The sequence below is a fragment of the Giraffa tippelskirchi genome, chromosome 4 (genome assembly GCF_054371585.1).
Source record: "Giraffa tippelskirchi isolate mGirTip1 chromosome 4, T2T-mGirTip1v1.2.pri, whole genome shotgun sequence".
Classification (NCBI taxonomy): Eukaryota; Metazoa; Chordata; class Mammalia; order Artiodactyla; family Giraffidae; genus Giraffa; species Giraffa tippelskirchi.
This window is the reverse complement of record NC_137278.1, coordinates 205,695,946-205,709,098: the sequence shown is the minus strand read 5'-3', so window position 1 is coordinate 205,709,098 and position 13,153 is coordinate 205,695,946. Positions and strand designations below refer to the sequence as shown.

The following is a 13,153-nucleotide window of genomic DNA, read 5'->3' as shown; positions in this document are numbered from 1 at the left end:
GATGCAGAAACCCTGTGCTGGAGTCAGGGGTCTTAGCTTCTCTCCTCTCTTCGGCCAGTGACTCAGTCTGCAGCTTCTATCAGATCTCTTGCCCATCTGGCCCTCAAGTTGCCTTTTCAAACAGGGACCGGATGCCTCCATGTGGCCTCTTGAAGGTCTAGAATGCCTCCATCTTGCCCCACGCCAGAATGTTAGGGCCTTGAAAGCAAGGTATGAGTCTTGTTCATCTCGGTATTCCTACTGCCCATCTTCCCCAGCTCTCTCTTCCATTCTGGGGGTCCTAGAGAAAACTGCCTGCCCAATTGCAAGCTTGGGTTCAGCTGCCCTCTAGTGGCCCAAAGTGACAATGACCACCCCCCTTGTGTCTGTACCCAAGTTTCTTTGCCACCAAAGGAAAGATTGACGGGTCTGAAAGTGGCCTCAAAGGACAGACCGCCACCCAAGCAAAAAATCCTCGTGGTAGCCTCCCAGACAAGTGACTCGAGCTCTAGAGTCTCCAACCTGGGCGTGTTACAGCTGTGCGATTTTGAACAAGTCGATCTCTGTGAGCTCCTGTTTCTTCATCTGTGAATTGGAAATTGTATCAGTCAAGACAGGTTAAATTATGTCGCAGTCACAAACAATTCCAAAATCTCAGTGACTTGTAATACTGAATGCTTGTTTCTGATTCATGCCTCGTGTCCACTGTGATTTGGGTCCACTGTGGTTTGGCTCTGCTCCATGTCATCTCGGTGACCCAGGCTGATGGAACAGCCACCTTCTGGAGCTGGGCTGGTCATTGAGGCAGAAGGAAGGAGACAGTGGTGAAGTGTGCAGTAGCTCTGAAATGCATTGGCCTGGACTTTTCCAATCACAACACACCGGCAAGAACTAGTCGAATGGTCCCAGCCATTACAAGGAAGCAAGGAGATTAACCCTACTGTGTATAAGAACTGAACAGCCAGAAGTATTTGGTGAGCAGCACTGCTGGCCCACACGCACGGCTGTGAGGAGGCAGTGAGCAGTGCCAACGCATTAACCATCATACAAAGAGTTCAGTCCTTTGCCACTGAGATTACTGTCTTGGGGACTTCCCTGGTGGTCTAGTGGTTAAGATCTCGCCTTCCCATGCAAAGGGTGTGAGTTTAATGCCCGACTGAGGACCTAAGATCCCATGTGCCTTGTGGCCAAAAAACCAAAACATAAAACAGAAACAATATTGTAACAAAGTGAAGACTTCACAAAACAGTTACCATCAAAAGAAAAAAAACCCTTTAAAAAAGGAAATAGTTGCTGGTAGTTCTGATTTCTTCTTATATTTACCCTTGTGATTTCCAGGGACCTCTGCCTGGTGGGCTGCCATCTATGGGGTCGCACAGAGTCGGACACGACTGAAGCGACTTAGCAGCAGCAGCAGTAGCTGCATCAATTTCAGCTACAGAAGAGGGTAGTGGACTTGCCAGGCTTTACCCAATGAACGAGTGGCTGGACACCCACGTCTCCAGGGCTCCAAATTCTGAGCCCCACATCCCTCATTTGATGGGGTGTAGGAGAAGGGGCTTTGCCTTCCCAGGGTTCTCGGTAAGGATGCTGGCTGGCCATGTGATGGTCTTTTGTGGGGGGTCGGGGGGGTAGCTGCCACCCTCCTCCCAAAGCTGGCCCCTCAAGCCTTCTCAAGGCCAGCTCGTTCAGTCCCAAGTGGAGAGCGAGGGTGTAGAACAATAAGCAGCCTATGCCGCCCTCCGGGGCCAGAGTCCGAACATTGCAGCCAAGCCTACGCAGGGACCCTGCACATTCCCGCCTCCTGTCCTGGGCCCAGCCCAGACACACCCACTGTATCCTGACAGCAACTAGATGGTGGGAAAGGAGAGCTCCCAGGGCTCTTCAAAACCTCCCAAATTATTTTTAAAACCTGCATAACAACCTGACCTCCAAGAAGCCTCCAAGCCTCTCTAAAATCTTTGTCTCTCAGCAGCTGGGCAGCCCCTGGCAAGAAAAAGAGACAGGCGCCATTCATCCAACAAGCATGATGCCTCATGCCAGCTCTGCACAGACATATGCACAAAATCACAGCACAAGACTGGGGCCTAAATGGGGAAAGCTGCTGGTGGGGTCAGGGAAGCCTTCCTGGAGGAGGTGGCAACTAGAGAGTGATCAGGTTCTCTCCCTACCTAAGCCTTACTTGAAACACAACTTTCGGCTTGTTCAGGCTCCTCTCCCACAACTTACGCACTGATATTCTGTGTTGCGACCACGTGACACCCCTCACAATCATCAAAAAGGACTGGGTCCTCCCTAACTTATGCAGCTTTGCACTTGCCAGCTCCTCTTCTCTTTACAGGGAAAACTCTTATTCAGCCTTCAAAACGCACACTAGCAGTCATATCCTCCTTGATAAACCCCTTCCCTGGGATTCAATTCTATTTTCAGTTTCTCACACATCCTTCTCTTGCTACAATTACAGTGTTGTTATTTGTTTACATATCCATCTGCCCCTCCAGTCTGTGAGTTCCTTTGATTGGGAGATTATATCTTCTTTGTCTTTGAATTCTTGGTGCCAGTCCTAGTGCTGGCATGGAGCAGGTATGTGACATGCCTCTGTGGGGTTCAGGAGAAGAACTATATTCTGCACACCATTCATACACTGCTTTCTTGCCAACTATTTCCTTTGACATTTGCCACAACCCAGTGAGACAGGCAGGGCAGGAGCGATATACAAACAACCAGGTCGCTACAAGAACCTGACATGAGCTGAGCACAATGCCAGGCGCTGACAGGGGTCATTTCTCTGGGCCTTAATCATCTATGAAATCTCTCTGCCTGGTACACAGAAATGCTTGGTGAATTCAGTTGTGTGTCTGAGAACAGGAAACTTGCCCCCCAAAATGCAACTGATTTTTATTTATTTTATTTTTGGCCACACCGAGTCTTCGTTGCTGTGCACGGGCTTTCTCTAGTTGCGGTGAGCGGAGGCTACTCTTCGTTGCGGGGCACAGGCTTCTCACTGGAGTGGTTTCTCTTGTTGCAGAGCACAGGCTCTAGAACACCAGCCAGGGATTGGGCCTGTGTCCCCTGCATTGGCAGGCGGATTCTTAACCACTGGACCATCAGGGAAGTCCCCCTAAAAACGCAATTTAAATGAACAGCTTTATAGGTTTACTATTGTCGAGCCCTGACATCAAGTTGCTCCCTGGTATGCCCTGGTAAATGGAAAAATCTGCCTCCATGGACACTGGCCTGTTTCTGTGATCTCTGCCATCTGGGTCAAGGTCGTAAAAATGATGCTGAAGGCGCCATCTACTGTGTTGCTCTTAACATCCCATTTGAGACATTCTTTTTAGCATTTAGAACCAGATAACTTGTCTTTCATTAAGGGTCGACCTCTTCCTTCTATCACCTAATGGGAATAAAATGACCTCTTTGTCTTTCCTCTTTCCCTCTGGCTGCCAGGAAGCTCAGGGACAAGGAGCAATAATACAGCAGGAGTCAGAGTCAGAATATTTCCTTCTCACCCCCGTGTACATGGCTCCTTCAGCAGAAACTTCTTAGGTCCTTCATGGGAAGAGCACATATAAATAAATATTTGCATATACATGGAATCTAGAAAAATAGTGCTGATGAACCTACTTATAGAGAAGAAATGGAGATACAGATGTAGAGAAGGGACTGATGGACACAGCAGGGGGAGAGGGTAGGACAAACTGAGAAAGTAGCATTGACGTATGTACACTATCACATGTGAAATAGATAACTAGCAGGAAGCTGCTGTCTAACACGTGGAGCCCAGCCTGGTGCTCTGTGATGACCTAGAGGGGTGCAATGATCATTGGAAGGACTGAAGCTGAAGCTCCAATGCTTTGGCCACCTGATGCAAAGAGTCGACTCATTGGAAAAACCCTGATGCTGGGAAAGATTGAGGGCAAGAGGAGAAGGAGCCAGCAGAGGATGAGATGGTTAGATAGCATCACTGACTCAATGGACATGAATCTGAGCACACTTTGGGAGATAGTGAAGGACAGGGCAGCCTAGCATGCTGCAGTTCATGGGGTCACAAAGAGTCAGACATAACTTAATGACTGAATGACAACAAAAAGAGGGAGGGGATATATATATATATACACACACACACACACACACATATAATTATGGCTGATTCTCATTGATGCATGGCAAAAACCAACACACTGTAAAACAATTGTCCTCCAGTTAAAAAAAAAGAAAGACTAAATAAATAAATATTAATGTGATAAGCCTTGGGGAGAGCACTGGGAAAGGATCCAGGCTTAAGAGCAGAAGGTTGGGTAAATTCCCTATCCTCTCAGCCTCAGTCTCCTTGGCAACCTGGGATGGTAGATTCTGCCAAGACTCTTGGATACAGCCAGCCTTACTGTGAAGAAGACCAGCCACTGCTCAGGCCTCGGGTAGGATCACAGTCAACCTCCCCCTGTTTCCGTATACCCGTTTCACTACCCCCCCCAACCCTGCTGAGGCTGTGAAGCTTGTAACCTTGAGCACCTTCACACTTTAGATCCAGTACGGCCAGAATTTTTATTTTTAAAGAGGAATCGGGGGATTCTCCGGGCAGTGCAGTGGTTGGGACTCCATGCTTTCACCCACGTAGGAGGCATGGGGTCCATCCCTGGGCAGGGAACTAATATCCTGCAAGCAGTGTGGTGCAGCTTGAAAAAAAAGAGGAGTCAGAAAAAGACTTTCATGTGAAATCTCCTGACTTAAAAAGGTTGCCAATTAATTCGCATTTGTTCAAACTTGGCTGCAAGCCAGATCTAGTTTGAGGCCTTCCCTGGCTCAGTCAGTTAAGCCTAATAGTCCAAGAGGGACTGTCTGATGAGTCTGGACTAGGGGTGAGGGAGAATTTTGCATCATTCCTTCTGAGCCCTGGCTTCCTTCCATAACATCCCAAGAGATCTGACAGCAGGAGTCAGAGTCAGGTTCTGAGAGGACCGGAGCCCAAGTCGTGTGGGCTGGTCCAGACAGACCCTGATCCAAGCTGGACCTTACAGAGGACCCTGCCCCAGCCTCGGGTGGTGAGTCTAAAATGGGCGTCTGACCTAGGATGAGGCATGAATCCTTCGCCTGAGATATCTGTGCTTGCAGCCAGAGAGTCTGTGCATGCGTGCAAAGTCATTGTAGCCCACCGGGCTCCTCTGTCCATGGGATTCTCCAGGCAAGCATACTGGAGTGGGTTGCCATTTCCTTCTCCAGGGGATCTTCCAGATCCCAGGATCAAACCTACATCTCTTACGTCTCCTGCTCTGGCAGGCGGGGTCTTTACCACAAGCGCCACCTGGGAAGCCCTGCAGCCAGAGAGAGGGACGGGTAACTCTCTCTTCAGTGCCTGGAGCTGTAAGACATAAAATTTGCCAGCAGTTGGCTACTGCATTTTCCATGATGGGGGCAGCAGGGGTGGTTAGTGAAATGGGTATACAGAAACAGGAATAAAAAACAGTTTGAGGGGACTTCCCTGGTGGCCCAGTGATTAAGACTCTACACTTCCACTGCAGAGGGCATGGGTTTGATTCTTGGTTGGGGAACTAGGATCCTACAGACCATGTGATGTAGCCAAAAAAAAAAATGATTTGAAAGAGAGTCCTAAGAGGCAGTGCCTGGTCTAGCTGTCCTGAGCCCCTGCCACTCTCCTGTCCTACAGGGCTGGACCACCCCAGTGTTTTTTGTGATAACTTTCCCCTTCTTACCAAAGCCAGTCAAGTCAGGGTTTTTCTGTCCTGGCAATCATTGGTCCTAACTCATGCACGTGGCTTCTGCTGGGGCACTTTCCACTTTCCTGATAAACAGGGGCAGCAGCCAGCTCCTGGTCCTGGCCTCCCAGCCCCCTCCCCCGTGCCTCACACCTCTACCCACTCAGCCTTGTAAAGTAAGAAGTTCATCACCCGCCCCCTCCCGACCCCTCAAAGGGAAGAGAGCTCAGAATACATTGGGGCTGGCGCTGCCAGAGACACTGAGGCATGTGGAACTGGCTGCCGAGTGGCTGGTGTGGGTGGTGCTGTCGCCCCTCTTTCTGGTGTGGGGTGATGGAAGACACCGGAAGGGCCCTGCTCTCCAGTGGGTCCCTACAGAACCCACTCACCTGCTCACCTGCCTCCACTCTGCCCTGCCTGCCCTGAAAGTCCGCACAGAGAGCCCCGACTCACATACCCACCAAACGCTGAGGGTTTCTGTCCATCCTCCCCATCCCAGACTCCCAGTCTCAAACCCAGGGGCTAGGAACCCCCTGGGTCACCCTGGTTCACTTCTCTCCACCCTTGTATCCTCCTCCATAAAGCAGCAGCCTGAGTCTCTTTTGGTTTTCACCCAGCATCCCTTCCCTTCCCTTCCCTTCCCTTCCCTTCCTTTCCCTTCCCTTCCCTTCCCTTCCCTCCCCTCCCCTCCCCTCCTCTCCCTTTCCCTTAGGTAACAGCTGCAACCTACCCCCTCAGACCACGAGATCAGCAGAGCAACTCCAGCCCCATCCCCTGTGGTTGGAGCCGGAGCTGCCTGGTGATCAGCGCACCCAAGAGCCTGGGGGCTGATGGGAACTTTTTGCTTGAACACGACGTGTGCTCCCTCCTGAGATCAAGGCACCAAGGACTGTGTGAGCCTGGGACTGCCTGGGCAACTTACTGCCTCGTGGAGAAGAAAAATCCTCCTGGATGAAGCCCGCAGGGCTGAGCGAGATGGGGAGAGAGAAGGATGGCTCGATGGAGCACCGGTGACATCCTTGAGCCCCAGGGTCCAGCCGAGCCTGAGTCCAGAAGCAAACCCTTTGACTGCAGCTGTTTCTAGTTTGGTGCCCTGCGGCTGCAGGAGTCTTGGGTGGTAGTGTGGGACAATCTCTGAAAGCTACAGAACGCTCTGCTGGGTCAGACGGAGGTCAGGGTGGTGAGACTCAGAAACAACAGAGCCGGGCCAGGTTGAGACAAGAGAGGTACCCAGGACTGATGCCCCTCTTACCTCGCTCTAACCTGATTCTGCAAGACAGCCCCTGCAATTCCTGGGTTCGCTCCAGGGAGGAGGGTAGCCCCACCCTTCGAGCTGAGAGAAGGTAGCTTTTATCCTGGCTCATTCCTAAGATGGGGCTTGTTCAAGAGCAAGCCTGGGCCTGGGGTAAGGAGATCCGGTCCAAATCTCAGCCCCTTGCCCTGTGCCCTTGGCAAATCTCTATGAAAACGGAATGGCAGGGACTTCCCTGATGGTTCAGTGGTTAAGACTCCACCTTCCAATGCAGGGAGCATGGGTTCAATCCCTGGTTAGGGAACTAAGACCCCTGATTGCAGGACCCCTGATCCTGTGGGGTACAGCCAAAAATTTAAAAGAAAAGATGGAATGCCAGCTGCCTCCATGCGTTCTCCTCCTTTCAAGGAGGGAGGATTTTTTTTTAACTTTTTATTTATATTGGAGTATAGCCAATTAACAATGCTCTGATAGTTTCGGGTGAACAGTAAAGGGACTCAGCCATACATATATTAATACATGAATCCATTCTCCCTCAAACTCCCCTGCCATCCAGGCTGCCACATAACATTGAGCAGAGTTTCATGCGCTGTAGTAGGACCTTGTTGGTGATCCATTTTAAATATAGTAGTGTGCACATGTCGAACCAAAATTCCAAAGGAAGGACTTTTTTAATGGACATACAGCTCTTCCCAGCCTCCCTTGCAGCTAGGAGTGGCCATGTGACTAAGTATTGGCCCGTGAGGTGTAAGGGGAAATAAGGGTCCAGCCAGCCACAGTGTCCCTCAAGAGGGCAGATGACCCCTTCCACCCTCCTTCCACATTGCTCTTCAGGATGCAGAAGACCCCCCTGGGGGAGGTAGGCACCAACCGACAATATCCCTTCAGCAAGAGAGGAGCAACTTGGGTCCCTGAACACTGCGTGGACCTAGCCACCAGACCAGTCTGGACAACCTCCATACTAAAGAATCATGAGAAAGAAGGAACGTTCTATTTGGTGCCAGGTCATGCTGTTTTGCATCTCTGTGCCTGAATTTATATCCTCACCTGTTCTCTACCCCCAGGGATTCCAGTTAGCATTTTTGGTTGTCCCAGGTCAGGGGAGGGCACAGGGCTACTGGTTTCTAGTGGGTGGAGCCCAGAGGTGCTCATGACCCTACCACACACAGGACAACCCCCCACAGCTAAGAATGATCTCATCCGAAAAGTCAACGGCGCACCCGCTGAGAAACTGCTCGTTCCTTTTGGAGATTCAGTTCCAATCCCCTAAATGGGGGATATTGAACGATCATGGGTTTTTTTGTTTGTTTTTGTTTGTTTCTGCTTGCACTGGGTCTTCATCACTGGGCACGGGCTTTCTCTAGTTGCAGCGAGTGGGGGCTACTCTTTGTTGTGGTTCTTGGGCTCGTCACTGTGGTGGCTTCTCTTGTTTCAGGGCACAGGCTCTGGACATGCGGGCTTCAGTAGTTGCAGCATTCAGGCTCAGTAGTTGTGGCTCACAGGCTCTAGAGTGTGGGCTCAGATGTTGCGGTGCATGGACCTAGTTGCTCCGTGGCATGTGGGATCTTCCCAGACCAGGGATCGAACCCGTGTCCTCTGCATTGGCAGGAGGAGTCTTATCCACTGCACCACCAGGGAAGTCCCTGAAGTATCATGTTTTTTATGAGGACCCGGTGAGATGATAGATATGACCCTACTATTAGGAAAGGAGACAGTCCTGCTGAGATAGTCATGGAGTCTTTATTATTGCAATAAATTAAGGTGGAAGCCCCAGAGGAGGGGAGTGAGGTGGGTGGCCAATAGATGTCCAAAAAGAAAGAGCGGTGCTCCTCAAAGGAAGGGGTTCTGGGGTGGGCTTGGGAGGCAGCACAGGACCAGGAGAGGAGGCAGGGCTCCTGCCAGCAGCCTCAGTCTTGGGAAAGGAGAGAAAGAAGGAAGTCCAGCCAAGGGAGGGGGGCGGGAACTGCTGCTGGTGGCCTCCATAATGCCCACGGAACTCACCCGTCCCCCACTTCCCACCCTGCTTGGGGCCCCCCTCTCCTTCTCACACATACATGCTTCTCCCCCCCCCAAGGCTGCTCACTCCTCCCAAACTTTCTCTCCCTCTATCACACACACACACACACACACACACACACACGCACACCTTCTTCCTCTACGGTCTTGCCCCTGGCACGCCCCATCACACACACTCATCCATGCTAAGTTTGGGTCCAGAGTAGTAGAGCTGCAGGGTTGAGACCATCAGCTGGAGTGGGGAGCTGATTGTCACCCAGGATCCAGAAGGGACGTGGGAGACCTGGAGGCTCAGGACAGGCAGAGTGTCTGGCTCTGCGTGGAGGGCCAGGAGCGCTGGGCAGCACAAAGGCACTGGGGGGAGTGGGGCGGTGTCCCCGGATCTGGGGAGGGCAGGTGTGGAGTGAGCCGGCTTGACCTGGAGAGCAAGCCCGGGACCATCAGCAGCAGCGACATCTCAAGGCACCCCAGGTGCCCCATCCCTGCACAGCCGGGATCCTCCCAGAGCACCTCCTCCTGGGGGGAGCCAGGCTGCAGAGCGATCGCCCGGAGGACCAGGGGTGGCCTCCCTCTGCCCCAGGGTCTCCAAGCTGGGTGGCGCAGGAGAGGGCACCCCCCCACCGCCACCAAGACAGGTCAGCTCAGACCTCGGGGCCCCCAAAGGCCAGGTTGTCGCGGACCATCAGCGTCTTGCGGAAGTCGCGGTCCACCAGAGGGCGCTGCATGCGCCACTTGTGAGCCTCCTGCAAGCCGGGCTCGAAGTAGTAGATGCAGGCGCCAAAGCCCACCAGGATGAGGACAGAGATGAACAGGTAAACAGGCACGAACCAGTCCAGGAATTGCGGCATCGCGGCGACCTTGGCTGCTGAGACACGGTCGGTGAGAACCAGCAGAGGGGCGGCTTGTCCACCCACGCAGCCACCCACCCTCCCAAAGGGGGGACCCGCGGCCTTCACGGAGCCAGGAGGCCAGAGCATCACCTCGCAGGTGGGCAGACCGAGACCCGGAGAGTGGACGGCAGTGACTCAGCACCCTGGCCCCTGAGCAAACACACAGCTGCCCCACCCACTCATCCACCCACCCAGGGGCCCACCCAGCTCCTACTCACCCCTTTACAAGGAAGCTTATAGCAGAGGGCCCGCTATGGCTCAGTCCCTCAACAGAACGTGTGGCCTCAGGCCAGTTGCCTAACCTCTTCGGGCCTCAGCATTATCCTCGGCAGAAGGAGGGACAACTACCAGAGACTTGAGGGGATGGGGTGAGGTGACTGACCTCTCAGAGCTCTCAGTAAAGGATAACTCGGGCAGTCCTCCTCCGAGCCCCCCTCCCGGCTCTGACTGGGCGTCTGCAGAGGCTGCCACTTGCCAGCCCCTTCACAGATGAGTGGGTCCCCAGCCACCCGCACATCCTGGCCAGGCGTCGCTTGGTGAAAGCGTGGTGAACAGCCACCCATCCCCAGGGGACCTGGTTGATATCAACAAGGTCTGCACAGGCTCCTGAATTCAGGCCCATGCCCCATGTCATAATTATAAGAGCGTGGACACAGGCAGCAGCCCCCAAAGACGGGCCTTGATTTCCACATCCATAAAAATGGGAAATTATAGGGCTGTTGTAACTGTTAAAAGAGATAATTTATATAAAATGCTCAGAACCAGTGCCTGACACTTCCTGAATGCTACATAGTACTCTGTTCTTATTCTCTGAGCCTCAGTTTTCTTATCTGTAAAATGGGCATAGAAGTAGGACCCAGTTCTTAAGGTCTCTGTGAATGTTTAACAAGACAATGCCTAAAGTGCCTTTAACATCATGATGCCTGGTGCAGAATCAGCACTCGATGAATACTAGCTGATGTTATTTCCAGGGCACCAGAGGCGGGGAGAGCAGGAAATGGAAGCTGGCAGGTTTAAGGTGATTCACAAGTGTTACATGTATCCAGCTCCTTGGAGTGGCCTACCCCTGCTCTCTGCCAACCTTGCCAGCCTCATCTCCCGCATGCCACACCATCAGAGGGAACCGCTTGTCAATCACCTGCATGTGCCTGCATATTATACAGTCTCCATCTCTGCATGTGCTTTCATTTTCCAGGAACGTCCTTTGCGTTCATGTTCATCTGGCAAACTCCTATACATACTTCAAAAGCCACACCACAGATTATCTCCTCCAGACATGGGACAAATCAGGTCCCATTGAATCCACCCTCGAATGGCTCCTGAGGTGTGAGAAAGGGGAAGGGTGAGGAGCCCCACCTCTGCCTGCCAGGCAAGGAGACCATGGTCAGAATGGAGTCACGGACCTTGCAACAGGCCTCTGGGGTAAGTATTATTGTCCACATTTTATAGATGGAGCAACTGAGGCCTGGAGAAGCTCGCTAACTTGCCCTGAGTTACCCAGCTGAGAAGTGACGGAGTTGGGCTCCAATCCCCCAGCGATGTCCTGAGATTTGATGGGGAAGGACGCCTGAACTGAATGAAATGAGCAAAGGCCCAGCTTGTCTTCTAGGGAGGGAAGAATGACCTCCAGCGCTGGCTGAGGAGAAGCCCCAGGTTCTCAGACCTCGGGCTCCAGACTCCAGTCCTCTTGTCCCTCCACTGCCGGGTGGGTCTCCGAGGAGGGCTGTGGCCCCAGGGGAGGAAGAGGTGCTGCTCCCCAATCCTGCATCCACTCGGAAGCCCTCCCACGCCCTCCAGGGTCCCCACTGGCTGCTCCGGACCACAGTGTCTCAAGGTGCCCTATTCTCTTCACCGGAAATAAAATGAAGAGTGTGCTCACGGCCCAGAGTCAGGGCTAGAGCCTGTCCTCCTAACCGTCTGCCTTTCTGGAGAGCCAAAGAGAGGGCTCTGAATTTCTTGATGTGGCCTGGGTTTGGGGGAGGTGGAGAAGGGGACCTATGAGCAGGAAGGCTGCTCCAAACTAGCCTGACTGAGGCCAAGAGGTTCGCGCCCCCTCCCCTGGCCCACCCAGGACCCCAGGCTCCTTTGAGCTTAAACATGAGAATGGGGGACTTGGACAGAGCAGGAGCCGTTTCAGCCGCAGTGCTGAGGGCCCATGGAGCAGTGGTCTGGGTCTCCCACCCTGTTCAGCCCTGTGAAGAAAATCCCAGGCATTCTGGGGCAACTGAGGACCCCAGACCTTCTCCTGGTTTCTCAGAGGACTGGCTCAGCTGAAACAAAACCTCCACTGGCCTTCTGTGTGACCTTGGGGTCACTCCTTACCCTCTCTGAACTTCAGCATGTCGCTGCACAATGACGAGGTAAGGATGGGGGTTACTAGATGATCTATAAGGAATTTTCTAGCCCCCATTCCAGAGAAAGTCCCATCCAGGGCAGTGTGAGAGCTGCAGACCTCCTTTCCCTGCCTCTTAAGCCGCTCCTACCTCTCAACCCGGCAGCCCAACCCCCGCGCCCGCAGACCCACCTCAAGCCCTGCAGAAGCCTGTTCCGGGGGGCTCTGGGCTGAGCGCACCACTTCGGCCCAAACAGCTCAGTGTCGGCCTGTGGACTCAGTCGTAGCTGCTGTCCCCAGAGATGCTGCCATCTACAGCCACCCTGGGTGCGGGAAGCAGAGAAGGGGCGAGGCCAATGCCCCCCACGGGAGACAGTTTCTCAGGCCCAGGGGCTCTGACTGGGCCAGGGGCGGTCCTGGGCTGGTCAGCCTGTACCTCTCCCCGCCCATAAGAGACCCTTCCCTCTGCCCCCCACCCTCAGGATAGCAGGAGGTGGGGCCCGCCTCAGCCAATCAGCAGCCTGGCAGAGCAAGGGCTTTATCCTCCGTTGCCCTGGCAACCAGCCTTCTCCTCTGGATCCCCCGCACTGTGCACGTGGTACAGAGATGACAGGCAGGGCAGGATAAATTTGGGACGGATGGGAGTCACCCAGCAGGCTGCTGGACCCCAAGAGGAAGTGGCCCCGACCAAGATAACTAGGATGATTTGGAGGCTTGTCGTCTGAGGGTACGGAGAGATTGGGGTCCCTGGCATGGGGGTGGAACACAAAAGCAATAACAGATAGAGCCAATGAGGGTCATATGCTATAGAGGGAAGAACCAAGACTGAGAGTCTGGACACATTGGTCCAATGTAGCACTTACCGTATGCCAGGCACTGCTTCAGTGCTTTGTTTATATTAACTCATTTACTGGTCCTCCAAGGTCACATGGCAAATAAGTCTCAATGCTAGGGTCAGAGCCCTAGC

The 13,153-nt window shown here is 53.1% G+C and overlaps 1 protein-coding gene across 15 annotated transcripts; it reads right to left on the bottom strand.

Moving 5' to 3' along the window:
- Positions 1-8,669: 8,669 nt before the first annotated feature.
- On the bottom strand, positions 8,670-12,653 carry SMIM45 (small integral membrane protein 45). Of its 15 annotated transcripts, none has more exons than XM_081587716.1 (5): positions 12,379-12,653; positions 10,073-11,173; positions 9,612-9,826; positions 9,095-9,382; positions 8,670-8,860 (listed from the first exon to the last, which is right to left on the bottom strand). In XM_081587716.1, exons 3-4 carry the CDS (start codon positions 9,810-9,812, stop codon positions 9,131-9,133), a joined length of 453 nt encoding a protein of 150 aa, XP_081443842.1. In that variant the 5' UTR covers positions 9,813-9,826; positions 10,073-11,173; positions 12,379-12,653; the 3' UTR covers positions 8,670-8,860; positions 9,095-9,130. The 15 variants fall into 15 exon arrangements, with proteins under 15 accessions (XP_081443842.1, XP_081443845.1, XP_081443843.1 ...); XM_081587719.1 differs by having other exon boundaries at positions 9,139-9,382; XM_081587717.1 differs by having other exon boundaries at positions 9,612-9,829; positions 10,993-11,173.
- Positions 12,654-13,153: the final 500 nt, after the last annotated feature.

Bases quoted from the DNA above. Each gene is read 5' to 3' on its own strand.
- SMIM45 (XM_081587713.1), bottom strand. From the start codon at position 11,032: ATGCAGAGATGGAGACTGTATAATATGCAGGCACATGCAG. The intron at 9,383-9,611 runs GTCTGAGCTGAC...CTTGCTCTCCAG, and splicing joins TGGCCTTTGGGGGCCCCGAG to GTCAAGCCGGCTCACTCCAC. The intron at 8,861-9,247 runs GTCTCCCACGTC...TCCTTTCCCAAG, and splicing joins TGCCTGTCCTGAGCCTCCAG to ACTGAGGCTGCTGGCAGGAG.